General features: G+C 36.6%; 1 protein-coding gene across 3 annotated transcripts in view; it reads right to left on the bottom strand.

Moving 5' to 3' along the window:
• The window catches only part of SESN1 (sestrin 1), a 102150-nt gene that overhangs the window by 14122 nt on the left and 65724 nt on the right, over positions 1-22304 (bottom strand). The window contains exon 1 of one of the 3 annotated variants that reach the window (XM_019734983.3): positions 7113-7636. The exons of the other annotated variants lie outside the window; for them this stretch is intronic. Coding sequence (XP_019590542.1) covers positions 7113-7214 — 102 coding nt within the window. The 5' untranslated portion in view covers positions 7215-7636. Of the gene's footprint in view, positions 1-7112; positions 7637-22304 lie in introns of those variants that run through there. 3 annotated transcript variants of the gene reach the window in all.

Genomic DNA, 22304 nt, shown 5'->3' with positions numbered 1-22304 from the left:
TTATTGCATCTATAATAGCACTTCATAATAAGAACAGAAAAATTATGAAAAATAAAAACTAGTTGTTTAAATCCACAAGAGAGAAAGTACTGCAGGCATGTTTTCTCTGTGGTTGAGTGAAACAATTTTAGAGAAATTCATTTTGTTTGTGAGCCTTAAATTAAGTTTTATTTACAGGATGCCATCAACCTTGCTTATATTTTAGATAAGCTCCAGTAACTGAAAAATAAATGGTTTTCTGCCTTTGACATAGTGAATCTAGAGTCCTGTATCTGGAATCTAGAATTCTATACCTTATGTGCCAGTGTAGTGTGGTTCACAAAAACTTAATCTATTGTTAAGGCTTCCATTCCCCTTGCCCCCTATACAGTGTGCTTATAGAAACAAAACCAACCAAAATAATTCACCCTTATTTTTTTGAGGCTCATGTCCTATCAGTATGGTATCTCAGAATACAAATAAAAGCTTCTTAGAATTTTAATAACCATTAACCTTTGCTTTGATACAAATTACATTACATACAAATAGTATTTTCACCCTCTCCCTACTGCTTCCAAAAGTCCTTCATGATATAAACCAGATGCTTTCCTTTTAAAGAAAAAAAGCCGGAGTGGGGGGTGGGGGGAGAGGTAGACAGAGAAGGACATGTGGCAGCAATTCAAGAAATTTGGTCCAAGCGAATGAAAACCTTTTGAGAATGGATTTTGAAAAATTAAGCAGATAGGACAAAATTTATCAGGAAAATTCAGGATTCAGATTCAAAGTTGGCTATATTTGCCAACTGAATCTATAATATATGATTCAAATAATCTTGTATTGGAGGTCAGTGATTTCTTCTTCTGGTTATTCCACATTTATACTGAAGACAACAATGTTCTAACAACCATGTCCAACCAATAATGTTCTAACAACCACAATTCATTAGAGGAGGCACTCAGTTAATTCACTGGTCTGGCCACGTAGGTGTTTCAATTTTAATATTCTGTAATAAATGCAAAAAATCTCCCACATTCTCACTGTTCAATATATCACCTTGGCACAAATGCAACCATTTATACAAAATGATGACTATTAGCCTTTTTAACTATTGAATTTCTGACCCAATTGTAGACAGTTCAAACAAAATATACTGGGCAAAACTTTAAGGCTAAAAATCAATATTTACTCTTCATTTATTATTAAACAGAGGGTGCCAAAAAAAAAAAGTATATACAATTTAAGAAAGGAAACAACTACATTTTTTTGGCACCCCTTGTATTTAAACAAAATGCATGTTAGGAAAACATCCATTTCAAGGGTTTATTATTCATTTTTTAAGAAGTGACTTGGGACTTTAGTATATAAAAAGGTTGCATTTCAAATGGAGGAGATTATTCAACAAATGATCTTGGGACAACTGGATAGCCACTCAGAAAAAAGTGAAGTTGGAGCACTAAATCATATTTTACTCCACAGTAAATCAGAGTTAAGTGTAAAGAAACAAAAACAAAAACCATTACAGTACTAGAAGAAAACACTTATGAAATGGAGTAGGCCTAAGCATGCCACAAAACTCAGAAGTCATAAAATATAAGATTGACAGATTTGATGACATAAAAATAGACTTCCACATGGGAAAAATAAACACATGCAAAGTCAAAAGCAAACATAAAACTGGGAAATATATTTGCAATTCATATATCAAAGAGCTAAATTTCTTTAATACATAAAGACTCCTATAAATCAATAAGAAAAATCCCAACAACTGGATAGAAAAATTAACAAAGAAAAGGAAATATAAATGGCTAGAAAAATGATCAATGCTCACAATAAAACAATTGCAAGTTAACTACACTGAGATACCATTTTTAAACAAGATTGCTTAAAATCAGAAAGTTTGATAATAGGCTGTGGGGGAGAAAATGTCATTTATTGCTTATACATTTCTGATGGGAGTGTTTTGAAGTATGAGGAAAAAAGATATAGAAATATAGGAATATAAATTACCACAACCTCTAGGGAGGGCAATATATAATACTAACCAAATCAAAACACACACACCCTTTGAATTAACAATTACATCCTAAATGTTAACTTATATATGTTATACATGTGAAATCACATGTGAAAGGATAATCACTGTAACATTGTTTTTTGTTTTTCTTTTAATTGGGGAATACTGGGGAACAGTGTGTTTCTCCAGGACCCATCAGCTCCAAGTCAAGTCGTTGTTTTCAGTCTAGTTGTGGAGGGCGCAGCTCACTGGCCCATGTGGGCATCGAACTGGTGACCTGGGTGTTATGAGCACTGCGCTCTGACCCACTGAGCGAACCAGCCACCTGTGTAACATTGTTCTAATAGTACAAGGAAAAAGTGAAGTTGGAGCACTAAATCATATTTTACTCCACAGGAAATAGAGTTAAGTGTAAAAAAAAACAAAAACCATTACCGTACTAGAAGAAAACACTCATGAGGTGCAGTAGGCCTACGAGTGCCATCAAGGGGACTGTTTCAATACAGTGTAGTATAACCATACACTAGAAAAGCATGCAGTCTTTACAAAGAAGGAAGCAGTTCCATATTGATTCACTTTAAAAGATCTCCAAAACATAATATGTGGGGAGGGGGCAAGCAAAGTGCATAATATGTATAGTTATGTCACTCTTTGTAACTTAGCAATTCCATTTCTAGGACTTTATCCTACAAATACATTAGCAGCATGTAGGTGGTATATTTTAATGAGACCAGATCGATAGCATATGGGCCTCAAACAAAGGGGTTGAATTATATTATTTTGGTTATGTTCTTACACCAAATATATAGTTTATATATCAAACTATTAAGAAACAACAGTTTTACAATTCTAAGAAAATTGCTATCAATGTTTCAGAAATGGAGTATTTTCTTATAAGTATGGCAAGGGTCTTTCCCAATGGTCCTATGTAATTGTCAAGTCTTTTGTAAGTCCAGCCCTACACCTAGATTTAGTGGCCATATGGGTATCTCTGTGTCCCCTCTTCCTAGCCGTCAATGGCCAAATCCTTCCTCCCCAATTCCTTTAGAAAAACATTCTTTTAAAGTGAAAAACAGTGCATTCTAAAACAGGATCTTAAGAAAAACCAAACTTTCTTGGAAATGGATTACAGACCCATTATGCTAATAACCTCTTAGTGTAAAATCACATTCATTTCTTGATGAGGTACCAGTCTGGCAAGAAAGCTGAATGTATAAAATAAACAGAAGAATAGAAAAAATGAAGAGAGGAATGGAAAGGAGTCTCTGACATTCAATAATCCGATGTCATTATTTTACGTAAGCGTAATTCTAGGTAAAATAGAATTTTACCCAGCTCACACTTGGACTACCAGAGTGAATTTCCTACTAAGCTGAAGAGATTGTGAGACGTTTGTGTCATTCCCTAAAAGCAGAAAGGGAAATGGAACAGGGGAACAAAGGAAGTGAAAGAAAAGAAGGGGGGAGGGGTAGGAGAAGGACAGATTTTTAAAAAACAAGTCTTTCCCAAACAGAAGGGGTTAATCAAGACAGATATAACGGGAAATATAGTTAGTGCTATTCTAGAACTCACATCAACTTAGTCTTCTATATCTGGAAGCTGGACCCAAAAGATTTGCTTTATTCTCTTAGTTAAAAGACTGGGTATGTGAGAAGGATACAAGAACATAACATGATCTTTTCTACTTGATTTCAAGCCCAAGAGAAGAAAAGGGTTGACCTGGGGTGCTCTTGATGAGCCCTGAGATTGCATCCCAATTTATCCTAGTCAGATACTGGCAAGAAGCAGATCACTGATTCCATCTGGCCTCCCATGGCACACAAATTAAATTCTAACTGCTGGGAAAAGCAAACAGGTGACAATTACCTCGAAAACAGCCAGGAAGTCTTGGTTCTAGAGTTGGTGTCTTTTGCGCCTCTTTAAAAGTTTTTGATAACTTAAAGTTTCTTTTAGATACCCCTGTTATTATACAATAGTATTTATTCTTGGTTTCTAAAAGGTTAAAAGTTTCCATTTTTCTGGAAAACCACTTTTGAAACACTGTTTTTCCTAATCACATGACAAATTAGTTACTACCCTATCTCCTAGCAGATGCTGCTCAAAAAAAGGCACTGCAGATCTTCTAATGGAGTGCTCCTGGGCCAAACTAAGTGCATTTCATAACCTCCTAAAGGTTACTGCAATGATGACTTCATCTGTATCTGTAAGAAACTGAATTGCAGACTTTGAACAAATTTTGGCCAATCCATATTCTAAGAAGCAGAACTGCCAACAGCAAGTGACCTTACTGAAAAGCAGATGTAGATGCTAATCACAGCACAAATGTCACTGGCTCTTTATGAACTTGTGGCTGCAAAATCTCATGTGGGAATTAACAGTCCTCTTCTCAACAACCCTCTTCATCAGCATCTTTGAAAGATAGCAACAGTCTCCACCATCACAACATTGCTATGAATTTCTGATATAGTATCAGTGTATAATACACACTAATTTTCACAGTATGAAAATTCTTAGCAAATGTTCACAGTACCACAGAAAGACTACGTACGTAATGCATCACTGAATGATTCAGTGTTTGTGTACTGAAAGTACTGTTGTAATCAGATTTTTAAAATTTGTTAAAGATACACTTATGAAACTATATGAATATCCTTAGATGAAAGAGTGAACAATTTGTCACGAATGCAAAATGAAAGCATTTGTTGGCTTATTGGCATCTACCCACTTGCAAAAGTAGTTGAAAAGTAAAAATGATCAGATCATTTGAATCCTTTTATTTTTCTCACTGCACTTGGTATATTTTAAAATTGTATGGATTCCCCCCCTCTTCTTCCGCCTCCCCCCACTTCACTCGGGCTGTTGTGTAAGACACAGCTCCCTGGCCCATGCTGGTATTATGAGCCTTGCTCCCCTGCCCCCAGGCACGTTCACAGCAGCTCAGTTGCCGGCCGTTCACGATGGCTGCCGGCCACTCAACGGCAGCACATGCCAACCCATGCCAACCTCCAGCTGCTCAAGGCAGCCCAGCTCCGGGAAGAGCTGTTGTTCACAATCTTAGCTGTAGAGGGCGCAGCTCACTGGCCCATGTGACCTCAGCGTTAGGAGCACTGCGCTCCAACCACCTGAGCCACCGGGCTGGCCCTAAAATTGTATAGATGTTTTAATACCAATAACCGCAAAATTGATATTAATTTTGATTTTTAAAAAAATTACAAAAGCACTACGTGTTTTTTGAAGCATTTCAACAAGGCAAATATATTTTGTGTAAAAGTTAAAGTCCCCATCCCACTCCCCTTCTTAAGGACAATCATTGCCATAGCTGGGAATTAGCCTCTTGACATTAAAAAATCTTAAATAGAAATGAAATCTAGAAGTGTTATAAAGAAATACTCCTACTATAACAAAATGTACTAGTGCTTCTTTTTAAATTGTCATTAACTCTACTAGGTAATTTAGAAATACGGAAAGTTCAGGTACCTCATTTTCTAGTATCTGGTCGTCTATGAACTTCATAGTCTAGAAAAATAAAAACTCAATAACGTCAAAGTACCGGATTTGTACGGCTCACTTAGGTCATAGGTCCTTTAGTCAAGAGTTGCATTCTTGGAAAGTGTTTAATTTAAAAGCATTATGGAAGCTTGCTATTTGAAACAGTTGTGTAATTAGTTCTTTTGTTAAGTGAATTGTTTTCCCATAAAGCACTACTTCCTACTTTATCTTCTCACTTATTGGAGGTGTTAAAAATGAAATACAACTATACAAAGCTTCCTGGTTTCCTGAACACAGTCCCATGGGCATAGTCCCATGGGCAATCAATGCCCAAGCTAAAATGTATCTCTTTAGCTTCCAGTTTACAAGGCTATATTTAGAGATTCTAGATCTGGGCAACCACCAGGATTCATTCTGCACACAAATACAGAAATAACAGATCTATTCAAATATGACGATCTGGGCTCACTTCTACTCAAAATGAGAAAAGATCTGTTATGGCCTGCAAACAAACTGTAAATGCCATTTCAACACTTTCATAATTTTCTCTTTGGTAAAGTTTACAAAGCAACACTTTTTTTTTTTTTTTTTTTAGGTTGTATTAACTGTAAAGGAGGAGCATATTATGTATCCATGAATGTTAAAATCTAGAAAAGGTGTTTGCTGTTATGCAGCCTTCGTGAGAAAGTGTCTTCATTTAAGTTTATATGAATCTATGCAGTATTCTCATAATGTAGACTCCATTTAAAATAATGTAAATACTAAAACTGAGTCATTCTAGTGGCCAAGGTGGCAGGGAAATTACTTTGTAGGTAGATTTCTTGAACTAAAGCCATACAGCATTCTGATTTCAATTCAAATTTTAATGGCTCTTTCTCTATTTTGTCCCTCGTTACCTTCTGAATTAAAGCCTTTCAAAGGTTCAAATTTTAAAGTTATATTAGTATTTTTCAAATGGTACTCTTTTTGCAACCACTTAGGAAAAATGTGAAATGTTACGATTAAATAGCATTTTCTGAAGGCCAGTTCAGACACAAAAGGGATGGTTTCATAAACAAGAGTAAATTCTGAGCATAACGTCATAGACCTGGCAGGACGTACCTATTCTACGCAAGATCACCTTTTACCTGACTCAAATGTATATATATTTTTCCTTTTCTTTTTTAAGTAGGAGGCAAAGGGAGTGGGGGTCACGGCGTAATCTGGTTAGACAAGACGCTGAGAGGGAAAAAAAAAATCCACAGGCTGCTCTACCGTGAGACTAGAGCTTTGTTCGGTCTCTGACTTGTGGAGACTTGTATAGAAGACAACGTTATTTACGTTTTGGAGACTTCCATTTAAATGACCGAGACAGCTGTCTCTTCCAGCCTCAGCATTTTTTTGCCCAGGGACTCACGGTGGAAAACGTCTCCCCACCTCTCACGGGCCGCCCCTTCCCCTGAGTCTGAGACGCCCCCGCCGCCGAGCAGGGTGGCCGGCCGGTCGGCGGTTGCTCCAGGGGCGCCCTCCCTGCGCAGTGTTCTCCGAAGCTATTAGGGTGCGAAGGCGGGGAGGCGACGCCACCACCGTGCAGTCTTGTCAGCTCGTCCGAGTACCGCCCGCCCTCCCGGCCCCTCGCCCGCCAGGGTACCTCGTCCTGGCCGCGGCCCCCGCCGCACTGCTTGCAGCCCAGCAGCTCCGAGACGGCCAGTGAGGCGTTGTACGCCTCGTTCGCGGTGGTGGCCAAGCGCATGTCGGTGTGGAGATGGCTGCGGTCGCGCAGAAGTAGCCGCAGCAAAACGGAGGTGGTGAGCGAGGGGCTGCCGGCCGGTCTTTGGACTGCAGCGAGCGCTTCAGTCAGTGCGGATGGCGGGGGCGGCGCGGCGCGGGGCGGGGCGAACAAACAACCCGCACGGCCCGCCCCGCCCCCCGCTGTCACTCCGCCGTCCCGGAGGCCGCGCGCACCAATGCGGGTCCGCGGTGCCACGGAGTCCCGCCCCCTTGGCGCGGAGGGGCGGGCGTTGGCGTGCGGTTCTGACGCGGACCCGGCGAAAAGCAACCTCCCAGGGGCCCAGCTCTGGCGAGGAGCTAATGCTTAGGTCCGGAACGGGCTAGGTTGGTTGGGAGGTGAGCGTGCACTGGAGCTGGGAGGTGCAGCGCGAGCCCTCCGGGCTTCAATTAAAGGCGAATGTGCCCCTGTCCCTGGTACCAGCAGCCTGTCCTCCCTCACCCGCTCGGGTCCATTTACCTACAGCCAGAAGGAAGCCAACCTCTAAGGTGACCCTCACCACCAGGAAGAATCGAGTTTCTTTTACATAAACTATTGAAATTGCCCGTCTTCCTTTCCAACAACGGCGACTGGGCCACAGAATGCAGGGACAAGTACGGGACCAGGGCCTGCCTATATTCAATGTAAAATTATTTTTGCTAAGCTATGTAACAGCTATAAATATCACTCTCCTACACAGATAAGCTTTGGTAACATCTCTGAATTTTCTTTTTTCAAATATATTCGAAGGATTTACTGGTTTTCTAATGTTCCTTCACAAGCGCCTTGGGTTCTAAAGAAAGAATTTCTCTTTGAAATCTGATGAGGAACTTGAGAAACATAGGTTATAAAGCAGCACAAATAACTGACATTGTTGGATCCGGAATGCAAATCTCTCAAATCCTGTGTCAACACTATTTCCTTGAACGGCTCCATTATCTTCTTTTTAAAAATCAGCTCTTACCTTAGATCTCTTTTTGCATGTTTGCTCTTGTGTTTTCAAACGCTTATATGCTCAGGTTAAAAAAAAAAAGTTGGAACATTCTGACAGAAGGAAACAAGTGGCGTTTAAATCAATAAATACTGACAGATACAGGATTCATAAATGAAAATACGTTTCAGTCTTAGGAGTGAGGTTACAATGTCTCAGACAAGATAAAGTTACTCTTTTTGCTCAAGCTGTCATTTTAAAAGTAGCAGGTTAACATGGTTACTTTTTATTTATCCTCTCCAGATAAATAAGATAAATGTTTATGTTCTCCTATACTGCTTTTATGTATTGCTCAAGCTACCAAAATATTTTTACTGGTCAAGAAAAGCAATTTTGGGCTAATAACATAGAAGAAAAGGCCATAGAGGCTTCCAAGCTCTCGTCCTCTGAGCGCAGCCACAAAAACAAACAATATAATCAAATGCCCACTCAGCCACAAACAAACCAGCAAAAATAAACACAGTAAATCATCCAATTTGCAGCAATACAACATACCGTCCAAGATAAACTGATTCTAGATGAGTAATGGAAACATATGGACTTCATGTATAGGGTTGTGGACTACAAAGCCAGTTAGATAATGAAGGAAGTATGTGAAAAATGATGGCTCGTTCTAGAAGAGTTGAGCTGTGATTTTATTTTCTAGAAGGAAGAAAATAGTGAGGTCAGGGCATAACCTAGCAGGGCATAACCCTGTTTGTAACATTAAAATTGTATCATTTGCAAAATGGAGAATGCTTACCTTTCTAGTTTTTTAATGGGAGACAGGGGGGAAAAGCATGCATTTAGCTAACCAAAAAATGGTCTGAAATAATTAAATGCAAATTAAAAGTGCACACTGTATACATATAGTAGTGTTTGATACTTAGTGCTTGATCAATATTTACTGAAGAAGCATATACTAAAATTGCATGGGAAGCTCCAATTAGGATCCTTTTTTTTTTTTTTTTAAGAAAGTTTCAGCTTATTTGTTACAATGCTACCTTACATAAAAAGAAAAAAAATATTTTTAACTTATATTCTAATTCAGTGGTTTATTGAGGACCTTCAAGCCATTAAACGTCAAGATTCCTTTATGGTCTATATAAAGACTAACTTAAGTTCTTCAAAGAATGCTAATCACTGCTCTTTCCCATAGGGCAGTACTGTGAATTAGCATTCTATTCTCCAACGTTAAAAAGGTTGCCTCCAAATAAATCTACGGTAACCAAGAATTCCAACAAATGTATTGACCTCAAAATATCGCTGGGTAGATTTCACTTCTAGGAATGTTTTGTTCCAAATCATTCAATAAAACATGTGTATTTTCCAAAGATGTCACTTCTTGAGCAGGCTAAATGTCCTGAAGGTGCTTCTAACGAACCCCCAATGCTAGGCACATGATAGGCGCAAAATAAACATCTACTGAAAAGATGAACATCCTGAATACAGAATAGTAATTGGAAAGAACTATGCTTTTGATACCACAGGTTATCTATATAAGCCAGCAGCTATTTTATAAAGCCTGCTATTTAAACAGTTCAACATTTTATTTCTTTTAGAAATAATCCTGATATCTAATATAAGAAGTAATGTTAATTCTGAAATATTTCCTTTCCTCTAAAAATGTTTTGGTAAACTTAGCTGTATCAACATGAGGTTTCTGCATCTGTCTTTAGCAGTAATAGTCTCAACTCAAGAATAAGCTGATCCACCTATGCAAAAGCAGAGTGGTGTCAAATGACTTGATGTGAGCAGAGAACTATGAAGCATTAGAGAGGCCAGACTTCAAGACAGGCTTCCTGAAGGAAGAGACATCTGAGCTGGGGCTTGGGGATTGGAAGAGAGGCTTTTGCAACAATACTGGAGGAGCGGGTTTGGGGGAGAGTAGAGACAGTTAGTTCTAAGCAACAAAACCAGCATGTGCAAAAGCTCAGTGGCAGGGGGAAAGAAAGAGAGTGGTCCATTAGGGAAGCAGAATAAAGTTCATTGGGTCTGGAGCAAAAGGTATGGAGTTCAGGTAAAAGATAAACAGTAAGGAGGGACCTTGTTGAAGATTCATTAAAGAATATAAATTTCATTTCTAAGAGTACTATGGAGTCACCCAAAGTTTTAAAGAGTACAATGACATCAGATCTGCATTTCAGCTAGGGTTTAGAAAAATATATTGGGAAGGGCAAAGCTGGAGGCAGGGAGATGAATTAGGAAGGGTGTTGCGGCAATTTTGTCAAGGCAAGAGGGTTATCTGAAAAACAATGGGAATGAGGCAAAGTGTAGGGATGAAGGTGGATTTTTATCTCTGCAACACAGTATGTTTCTTGAGAAAAGAAATCATGCCTCATTTTCTTGTTTTTGAAATGTAGGAGATAAATCTCAAATTATCTGCTCTCCTGACCAAGCAGCTTCCCTAAATTAATTAGATTTTTAAAAATATAGTCAATTCATGCAAAAGAATAGATATTTTAGTAGGAAGAATACTAATCAGGCCAAAAGGCATAGTTACACTTTCATGGACCACATATTAAACCTTGAATGCTCTTAGTACCCAAAGAAATTATATTAAAGTACTATAGATTTTAGATCAATTAGTCACAATAGAGATTATATTTAATAATTGGTTAGAAAACATACATGGCAATTGTTTCAGCCATTAAAGCAAAGAATTCCTTCAAGAGTGGGAGTGGGATTTGTTACATTTTTGTGATTTAATCATTCTTGGAAAATGCCTTATTGTCATTTAAAACATTTTATTTAGAATGAGAGCTAGTTTATAAGATTACTTCTGCTTACTAATTTTGTCAAGATGTTTCTCCTCTAGCCGGTATCTTCCTGTTTTTGTATATATAGCTTGTCTGCTAAGCATTTTTTTCCTTTCAACATCATGTTTTGGGTACATTGAGATCTTTTTAGCACTGAACTTTAATTTTACATTGTTCTTATTTGTCCTCTACTTTTTTCACTTCTTCAATTTAATTTTTAGAATTATAATACTTATAAAGGAACAAGAGTGTTAACAAATCCTTACTCTCTCTCTCCTTTAGGGTTTCTTCTTTTATTTATTTTTACTTGAGGTATAATTGCCAAACAACATTATGTTACTTTCAGATATATAACATGATTTGATATTTATATATATTGTGAAATGATCACAGAATAAGTCTAGTTAACATCTGTGACCATACATAGTTACAATTTTTTTCTTGAGTTGAGAACTTTTAAGATTTAGTATGTTAACATAAGGTTTCTTCTTTCAGAAATGCAGTTTAAAATCTCCACATAGGCTTTCAGAAACATAGACCATCCATCACTCATATTTGTAAGTAAGCAGTATTCCAAACAGTGTGGGTGGTTTTAAATGAGGAAATCACTTTCCCCCAAAGAATGTGTGTTCAATTGTGGTCAGGTTTTCCAGGCTAATGATGATAAGACTAGTAACTTATCAACTCCTACATGTCAGACACTAAGCACTTTACACCTATAAGGCAGATATATTTATTTCTGTTTTACATATGTATAAAACAGAAATTCATAAAGTATGGGTAACTTTTCCAAGGTTATAATAATAGTAAAATGCAGCCTGGGATTAGAACTTAACTCACACTATTTATTGCATGAAGGCTGATATCTCATAATAATTTATTTGTTTACTCTATCCCAATAGAATTTAAGCTCCATAAAATTAGAACGTTTGTCTTTTTTGTTCACTACTGTATTTCCAATGCCCTCGTGCCAGCACACCAAACAGCTTGAAGTATGTACTGAATGAATGAACTCCACAGAGATGTGTCCATTAGAAAAAAGAAGCCTAACTCAATCGAAAGCTTAATAATGTATTTTAAGTTCAATATTTAGTTTATAAAAGATTTGAGCCATCTAGACAAATATTTTTCAAGGATTTGGTGGTCACTTGGGAATCAGCTTATCCTTGGGTTCAGTTCTGCTAAGCAAATTCTATTTTTGTCTTTCCCCATCTTCTCGAGAACCCACAGATACTCCCAAGCTCCTTTGATTTTTCTATGCCTGCTCTCTTGCACTACCGAGATGTGTAACAGCTATATAGGTTTGGGCCATGGTATACATGTCTCACTTGTTAAGTCAGGCTGGTACTTACAAGTCAGACTCTGCCTGTGTGCACACCAGTGTTTGACAAGATTCATAAATATTTTGTAACCCAGTATGGCTGTAAACATAGCTCAGGCCTAGCGAAGGTGAAATGACAGAAAAGTGTCTATTGAGATATCAAAATTAAGTGAGTGAATTCATTCAGAAATAGTACAACTTTTAAAGGCTAATTACTTTATGGCATCATTGTTGAGTTAATTAAGAAGGAACAGGATTAATAGGATGAGGGTAAGGAAAAAGGTAAGAGTAGTAGGAAACTGAGAGTTAGGACTTTATCCCGTATGTTCTTAGGAACTACTGAAGGTTTTAAAGGAGAAAAAGGAAATGATACAAACAAACAAAAAAAGGGTACCTGAAGATACTAAATATATGTCATATTCAAGTAAATACTATTTCTCAGACTGTGCATATATACTACATTGTATAATTTTTAAAACGGTTTTCAAGGGACTGGATTTTATCTGTACCTTAAAACATACGTGAAAATATTTTCTAACTTCTCAAAGTTCTTCTGTTAGTGGGCACAAGAAAGAACTGGTTTTAATATACAACCTATAATTTTAAATCCAAGGAACATATTAATCTGGCATACTATTAGAAAATCATCTTTTTAAAATAGATTAAAACCAAACTTAGAATCTATAGCTTATCCTGAGTCCACAGACTTGATGGAACTGGACAGTCCAGTATCTAGCTCCTTCATAAAATTGAATTTACCCATGAATTTAGCCTAAAATGTTTAGGCTAAATGCATATTAATGAGCCATTAGCTTTATGATGTCTGAATTTTAAGTGTTTTGATTCAAAGAAACAAAATTCTAATGACCATGTTCTAAAATCTTCTAAGCAAGTTACTTTTTGTTTAGAACAGCTCCCCTGACCTTATTTATGTCCCATCCCCATGATTATAACTACCAAGCAGTGAATCGAGTTCTACAATATGAGCTTTTCTCACACAGCTCAAAGAACCCCCACTCGGTTCCTTGGTGATCAGCTTTAGCTGTAAGTCCTTTAAGCCTTTAAATCGCCTTCTTTCTTTGCCTCCGTCTGAGATCTCGTTTTTCCAAGAGAGTATTAAGTTGTAGATCCTTATCTTGGTCACAAAGTACAAGGCCACATTAGAGACTACTTGCATGGCACTAAGTATCTTAGAAATAAAATGCCATTCACTGAGCTTTCCCATCTATTCTTCTACCTTCCAAATCCTCACTACACCTCTGTGGGCCATTTTCTCCTTTGCCCAAAGGGTGTGGGCGCATTCAGGGCACTGTAGTTCTAATAGTCAAGATGTCTGTTTTTGCTTATCACTATCTTTTGGTTCAACTAAATATACTCACGAAAAGAGATAATGACACTGCTATAATGTTTTTTTACATGCGCTGAAGTTTGAACAGAATTCAAATCATTTCATTTATAGAAACTTTGATTTTCCTAATTTTGGGCAAATAATTGAGAAATACTTAAATGGGTTTTATTCAGATATCACCAATTGGAGAAGGTGGTGTTCTTCCTTTATGTGTTACAACTCTAATTTGAAAAATATATTTTGGCATAAGTTTATGAACGGATGCCAGTGTTATTATTTTGCCAATTAACAGAAATCTTAATATTATATAACCACTTAACATTCAATCACTCATTATTTATAAATATTTACTGAGTGTTAGTTATTTAACTCCTTAAATCCTATGAACAAGCAAAACTACCTTAATTTGAGATTGGGCATTGATTTTACTTCAACTTAAACCTCTCACACAAGTCATACAGATCGGCAGACAGCTTGGGGCTCTGCTAGGGAGCATTAAATGGGAAGTCATTTGGTTTATTGCCTGATTCTGCAAAATAACAACAAACCCCCAAAACCCAGTCTGGAAATCTCTTAACAGCCCTTCTAGCTTTAGTCGCCTCAAATTTAAAATGAAGGGCAACAAAACTTCATGATCTCTCAAACTTCATTTCAGCTCTAAAGTTCTACTCTGTTAACATAATTCCTGATTTTATCAAGAGTTAAAATGCTTTAAGCAAACCAGAACCTGGCCTCTTCCTGCACCAGGCTTCTTTGGACATTACCAGTGGTTTTCAAATTGTATTTCTTAGGAGCCATTCCTTACAAGTATTTTAGAGATACTATGAAATATTAGATGTGAGCTTTCTTTTTCAAGGTAACCTACACATGTATATCAATATTAAATACATTGGAAACCACCAAAAGAATAATTTGTTGCCACTAGTAATTCAATTACTGGACTGAAATGTAGCTTCTTCCACCACCTCTGTGAGCACATGTTTGGACATTCTTGTAAACGTGTCACTAATTAGGAAGGGTATAGTTAGTGTATTCTAGGCTTTTAAAAAAGTCATGCCTGTCTGCCTCTGCTGGAGTAAAACTATAGTAGTGAGTGGACTGTCACAGCATGTGGGTACTTTGCTGTGTGCATCCAGCTTTCGTTGGTATTACGCATACACGGAAAAGTTAGAAATACTACTACAACCATAATCCATAACCCCTTAACTTTGCATTTGTTTAACACATAAAATAACCTCATTGTTCTCACTAATTGACTTCAATAAGAAAGTTAACTTATTTATTTGGACTTAAAGGCATAATTATTAATAAAATGCCAGTTTCAGATATTGTATATATCAGGATTCTGGTGATATTGTTTGACAAAAAATGTAGTAAGACATTTGAATATTACTGTTTTATATATAAGTATACAATGTTTCCCTGAAAATAAGACCAGGTCTTATATTAATTTTTGCTCCATTAGGGCTTATTTTCAGGCGCTGTCTTCTTTTTTTCATGTACAACAATCTATATTTATTCAATTACAGTCATGTCACCTTCTTTTGGAACATCATCGTAATGTACTAAATACGTCCGTCTGGCTGAGATCTTAACTGGGGCTTATTTTTGGGGTAGGTCTTATTTTGGGGAAAATGCAGTATAAGCCACATCTCTTCATCTGTGCATCAGAACTCACAGTAGGTTTGGAGGAACCATGCTAGTCTGTAGCTCCCTACGTTGTTCACCCAAGGCTTGGATCAGGCTTTAAGGTTCAGAGAATGTTCCAAGGATTTCTGTGGGCTTCAGCAGAGTGCTGGGGAATCTAGTTCAAAGTCTCATTCCCATCAATGACAAATAGAGCCTTAAAGAGAAAACGCTCTTAGAATCCCAAGGGTTCATGATGGTCTGTCTGCTGAATCACAAACCAAACTTGCCTTCCAGTAGCACTTTCACTTAGCCTGTCCTGGATCTGGTCTATAACTGAAAGGGTTATCAATCCTTCTAGTTCTTCTCCAGAAAGCAGGTGTAAAGTCAATCCTTCAGCGTCATACATGCCAATATGATCACAAAAAGTTGACCTAATAAATTTTTCAGTGAAGTACTTTCTGTATTCTTTTGTGTTTGTAATAGGCAAGTTTTTAAATAATGTATTTGTTCTCTACAATTAAAATTTGCTTTATGCCAGAAAAGTCAACTTTCAAGTATTCAATGAGATTTTAAAAATTAAACCACAGTGCTTTAATGTGTGCATTACAAATACACAATTAACACCTTAAAATATTGCATACTAACTTTACAAATTGGTGTTTTTAAAAATATCTAAGCTGAAAAAGACATAAGAAAAACGTATGTGGATCAGGAGAAAGATCAAAGCAGAGTCAAAGCAGCAGGATGCCGTTCAAATAGGTCACACTCAACTTTTAACTTTCCCTAAGAACAAAAACACAAGCTTAGCAACAGCTTTCAGCCAATCAGAACGCAGACAAACAGGTAAGGCCTCAACAGCTTCAGATACCAATGAAGTCCAACCTTCATTCAATTTTTTTTTTTTTAATTATATAGTGTCAGCAGAGCAAAAGTTATGAAACAGGATATACTGTCCTGGGTTAAAGCTAACACAGATAAAATCTTTTCACCAACCCTTAACAAAATGTATCAGATTTTAATAATGTAGTGATAATTTTGTTTTCATCCTTACTGTGTCAGATATTGTATACACTAAAGTTACCTTTAAGATATAACTGTATTTGTAACAAAATAGAGAATTTAGTGGGAAATTTTCTTTTTTGTTTGTGGATAAAGGATAAGAGTAGGAATATCTATAAGAAAAGATTCTTCTCTTTTTAAATTCCCTAATACTCAATTTCTCAAATTCATGGAAGGAGGGGGAATCCAAAAAGAAATGCTACAGTCTAAATAAAAAAATATAAAATATGAGTGAAAACAACCACATATAAATACAACCTTCAAAATAAGCAAACTGAACAAATTGCATTGTGCCGTTCTATGTCATTTTTCCTCTTTATTTTTATCACTCAATACATATCTTCTTTGAGAGAAGAAAATTTGCTGAGAATTTAGAAAGGATTTTCAAAGAGTTAGAAATTCCATCACTGTAATGTTTAGTGCAAATCTCTATATTTGCTCAAATTGACAAAGTATTACTTGCAACAGAGATACAAAAACATTGTGAAACAAGTTAATAGTTTCCTTCTTTTGTTTTTGGCTTGCCAAATTCATAAAGTATTCTAAGGCAGTTTCCAATATTTTCTGTAAAAATTTTCAAGAACCACCTTTTGTTTTTTCTAAGTACTACTTAAACCATTTGCTAGTTTTTGTTCCCTGAAAAATAATTATTTTAAGTAGATCGGCTTGACTTGTCATATCATCAATTATCTCCTGAACTCACCATATACTATAAAACATAGGTTTGCTACTAAAACTGTAGGGTGCTGTCAAAAATGTATATATGTATATGTGCCCGTAATATTTCATTGTATTCTATACACCCCTGGGGGGGGATCAAATAATGTTTGGAGACCAGCTTTAAGTTTTATTTATTGGTGTTATCCTTACTTCATCCTTTTCCTCGGTCCTCAATTTGCACAGATAACTAAACTATGGTGAATCAAGACAAATGGTAGTTTCAGTACATCATTTAGGAAAGCGGTGCTGTATGCCAAGCCCATGTTGTCCTTGGCCTCTTAAACCTTAGTATTTTAGAACAGTATCCACCCAACTCTTACTGAAAGTTTCATCAATTACTTTACACTTATATATCTATACACCCCGGATTGATTGTATATGTTTCTGTTAAATTCATGAACCTCATGATGTATGGATATATTGAACCTATTTATTCAACATTCATTCAACCAGTATTAATTAAGCATCTATTATGAGCCAGGCATTTTTTTCTTCCTAGTCTGTTTTCTTTGAGAACAATATCCACATCTTCTTCCTTTTCTTCCCCCTCTTTCTTCTTCTACTTTCCTATAGTGATCCACCCATGGCAGTCTTTTTGCTCTTAAAGGTTATGTGGACTGAGAACTGCCTTAAAACTGCAAAGGCAAAGAGGTACAAAGCACTTGGAGAGCAGGAGTCTGTTATGCGGAACATCTGATTGCTATTGCAGTGGTTAGGTGACTGAGGGCCAGTGACGGAGAGGTTTAAAATCAATAACTCAGATTTTGGTCTAACATTCAATTCTGGGAGTAGATAGATACTACACTTCATGGTTTCAGATTTGATATTATTAATAGAATAGCTAAACATATAGTGGTTAGTATGTAGCAGGCACTCTTCTAATGCAGTTGACATATATATTTAATTCGTTTAACCCTCAAAATAACTCTTTATGTAAATACTATCTTTACTTTAGAAATGGGAAACTATGAGACAGAGAGGTTAAATACTTAACTTCACACAGCAAGCAGGGGCCTGAGCAAAAGTTAGAGCTCAAGCCTGTCTGACTCCAAAACCATGTTCTTTCTGCTGTATCATTACGTTATGGGATACCATCCCACCTAATAGTGCTCTAGCTTTCTTCCTACTGTTAATATTCCAGCGATTGTGTGTCCACAAGGAAGAAGGCCAAGGGGCTAGGAACTCTTTTCTTCATCCCTTCCTATCTAACTCTGGACTGTTTTCCCTGCAATCTCTTCTGTACCACTGACTACTCCCCCCACCCTCTGTGACCACCCAAATCATTAGAACACCATCTCTCTCTAGCCAGTTTGGACTGGCTCCCCACTGAGCCTCCTGCCAAATTAAAAATGTTCCATAGCATCTTTCAATATCCCTTCTCCCTGGCTACTGACAACCTTATACTTGTCAATCCTATCCCAATTTCTTTTATTCCATTTATCTACTGCTGTTCCCCCTCTGAACCTTTATACATTACTCCCTGACTCTTGAAAACATTCTTCCCTCACAGTTTCTCTAAGGATACATTATCATAACTTCTTTCAAAGGTGTTCTAAAATTTCATCTTCTGCACAGAATTTTGTAAATTTTATCACGCTGAATGGGGACTAGCTTCTACTACTTGGTAGTTTATCATGCTAATACTGTCTCTTAATCTCCAAAATTCCATCCACTATGTTTTGGATAAAGTTATATTATTTGTGTATGTGCCTATGTTGTATTAACAGTTTTAAAGTACAACCTCAGAGTATTTATATGTCCATTTGGGACTATGTTGAGAGTACATCCTGAGTATAGGCAAGGATTTGGGGAGTGAAAATATGTGAATCTTGCTTTGAAATTATAACTACCGGCACATCACACACAAGTCCTTAAAAATACATTTTCATTATATTATAGGCTTTGCATGTAGAACACTAAAGAGAAACAACAGGTTTGAATCTAACAACAACAACAAAAAGTTAAAGAGTAAAATGATCTTTTAGCATAAACAAAGGTAAGATTTTATGTAAAAGGATAAAATGAAAACATAAATGACGACAAACTGGCAAACAATCATTAAAGTCACTTTAATAGGCTTAAAGTGACTTTGAGGCTAAATATGGTATTGCCTACTCAAAAATGAAAGGCAGAATTCAGAGTGATTTATTTAGTTGGATTCAATTCAATGATTAGGTACATACACAAATGCATGCGCGCGCGAACGAACACACACACACACGCACACACACACACTTTGAAATGTTTTCTCCCACATTTGAAAATCAAATAGCCAAATAGCTGATTATAGACTGTTGGTATTGTAATATCTCATTATACCTCAATTGACTTTTTTTGACAATCTCATGAACAGAATCTAGAACAGGTCAGCAAAAAAAAAGGCATAAAATAGATGCCACAGACTTTATATACCAAAGTGTATGTTCTGTCCTCAGAGGAAAACCTTTGGCCTACCTCTCTTAGAGACAATTTACTTTTACTTTGTATAAAATTATGGGAAGCTTGTTTATCTAGTTTCTAAGTCCACAGTAATTTAAAAGGGATTAGGGACTACCATTTAAATTGACAACAGAGAAAGAATGATAGTTAACCATTTACTCACAAGGGAAGAGTCAGAAAAATTCTAAAAAGCAGAAGAACTTGAAGAGCACAGTAGCAGGAGCCATTTACTATAAGGGTATATAATCCTCTAAACCTTAAGGAACTCTGCTAGCAGCATTCTCTGACAGATTAGGGTAATAACTAACCTCCACAACAGTGATTCTTATCATGTTGGACAAAACACCTAAAATATTTTAACAAGAAATACAATTTAAAATGTATGAGTGAATTGGCAAAGTAAACAGAAATCCTCTGAAGTCAAAATGACCAACAGGAGGAATCGAGGAGGCAGTGATGACTGAGGCTGGTAGCTGTGGACCTCCAGTAACCTAGAGCAGCAGCCTAGGGAAAAGAAGACAAAGCTTAGGACTTGGGAAGTTGGAGGTGGACCAGAGACCCCATCATAAAGCCAGACCGCAGTAAGCTCAACGATCAGTGAAGGCATGAACTGGGAAAACAAACCCCATTTACAAAAGGAGACAGAAAGAAAATTTGCCTGTTTCAACTTTTGTTTCTTTGTGTTCAGGGTGAAATCTCCCCTGAAAATTCATAAACACAAAGTGGCTCACACATGAGGAATTGGGGCCGTAATTCCCTATGACCTGCCGGGTCCTAAAACAAAACAAAAATAAAGCAAAGATGCAGTTAAAGTGAGTTGGTTATGTCACCTAGGCTCCAGTCAGAAATACAGATGATCTCTAAAGGAGATAAAGTTCCAATGAATATGGATTTACAACAATAAAATGTACCATGAAAAAAGGCACCATTCGTGAGGGTCAGAAGAAACAATACTCACCTGACTCAGATCTGCAAGACTCCCGGTGTTTGAATTATCGATACAGAATGCTAGCTGAATGTGTTTTTTTAATTTTTAAAGGAAATGGAAAATATAGGCAAGGAATAAGAAACAATAAATAAAAAAGAGACCGATTTGAAAATGAATCAAATACAGATTTTATAATAATTTATTGACTTAAAATTCAATGGATAAATAGCATATTCAGCATAACTGAACAGAAAATTATTAGCAAATTCGAGAGTAAATCTGAAAAAATAATCCAGAATGTAGCACACAGAGCAAAGGGATGGAAAATATGGAAGAAATAATAAAAGACATGGAGGATGACATAGAAGGCCTAACATATAGCTAATTGGAGTTCCACAAGGAGAAAGGCAATAATATTCTAAGAGATTATGGTTGAGAATTTTCCAGAGCTGATTAGAGACAATAATCCTTATTTTTTCCCAGGAAGCACAATGAACCCCATGCAGAATAACTGAAAGGAAATTCTTATCTTGACAAAAAGTAAAACTGAAAAAATTCCAAGGAAAAGGGAAGATCTTAAAGTTTATCTGAGAGAACAGCCAGATTACCTACAAAGGAAAAACTAAACTGACAGCCTAATTTTTACAATGGAAGCCTAATTTTTTAACAGGATCATGGAATAGTATGCTTCTCTCAAAGCACTGATAGAAAATGCCCATTCTTGAATTGTATGACATATGAAACTATCTTTCAAGAAAGTTAATGCAAGAAACACGTTTTAAAAGGTAAAAAGTAGTCTATCACCAATGGATCCTCATTGAAGGAGCTTCAGTTCAGCAAGAAGCAAAATAATCCTAGAAGGAAGTGTGAAAATTTACATAGCCAAAAAAAAGGTCCTTTGTACTTAAGATTTTCATGTCATGGTTAAAACTCTCACTTGTGTAGAACAGTATATCCCCTAAGGATTCTCAATAGCTTTGTGTGAACATATGTTTCATTTCTCTTGTCTTGGAGTGGAATGGATGGATCATATAATAGGTATAGGCTTAACTTTTTAAGTAACTGTCAAACTGTTCTCCACAGTGGTTATACCATTTTTATATTACTACCAGCAATGTATGAGAGTTCCAGTGGCTCCACATCTTCACTAACACTTAATATGGTAAACATTTTTAATTTTACTCAATTTAATGGGTGTAGCGCAATGTTTCTTAATTGGGGGTAATTTTGCTGCCCAGCGGGACATTTGACAATGTCTGAATGGATACATTTTTGTTTTTCACAACTGGGGGGTGGGTGGGATGTTGCCACTGGCATGTAGTTGGTAGAGGTCAGGGATGCTGCCAAACATCCCATAATGCACAGGGCAGCCTTCTGAGCCAACACACAATTATCTGGCCCAAAAGGTCAAGTGCAGAGGTTGAGAAGCCCTGGTGAAATAATATCTCATTGTGGTTTTAATTTGTATATTTTGCATAACTATTGGTACTGAATATCTTTTAATGTGCTTATTGATCTTTTATATATCTTCTTTTATGAAGTATCAGTTCAAATCTTGTCCTTTTTTTTTTTTTTTTTTTTTTATTGGATTGGTTGTCTTCTTGTTACTGAGATGTAAGTGTTCTTTATACATTCGGAACACAAGTACTTTCTCTGGTGTATGTGTTACAGATATTTTCTTCCAGTCCGTGGCTTGTCTTTTCATTTTTGTATGGTGCCTTTTAAAGATCATAAGTTCTAAAGTTTTAATTTTGATGAGGTCCAATTTATTTTTTCTTTAGTGTTTTATGCTTGTGTATTCTAAGAAACGTTTGCCTGTCCCAAGGTCACAAAGATTTTTTTCCTGTTTTCTTCTAGAAATTTTATAGCTTTAGGTTTGATACACTTAACCATATAAATTTT

This window comes from Rhinolophus sinicus, chromosome 2 (genome assembly GCF_057876585.1).
Source record: "Rhinolophus sinicus isolate RSI-liver-muscle chromosome 2, RSI-T2T, whole genome shotgun sequence".
NCBI lineage: Eukaryota > Metazoa > Chordata > Mammalia > Chiroptera > Rhinolophidae > Rhinolophus > Rhinolophus sinicus.
The sequence above is the reverse complement of the archived record's forward strand: the minus strand, read 5'-3'. Positions and strand labels throughout refer to the sequence as shown.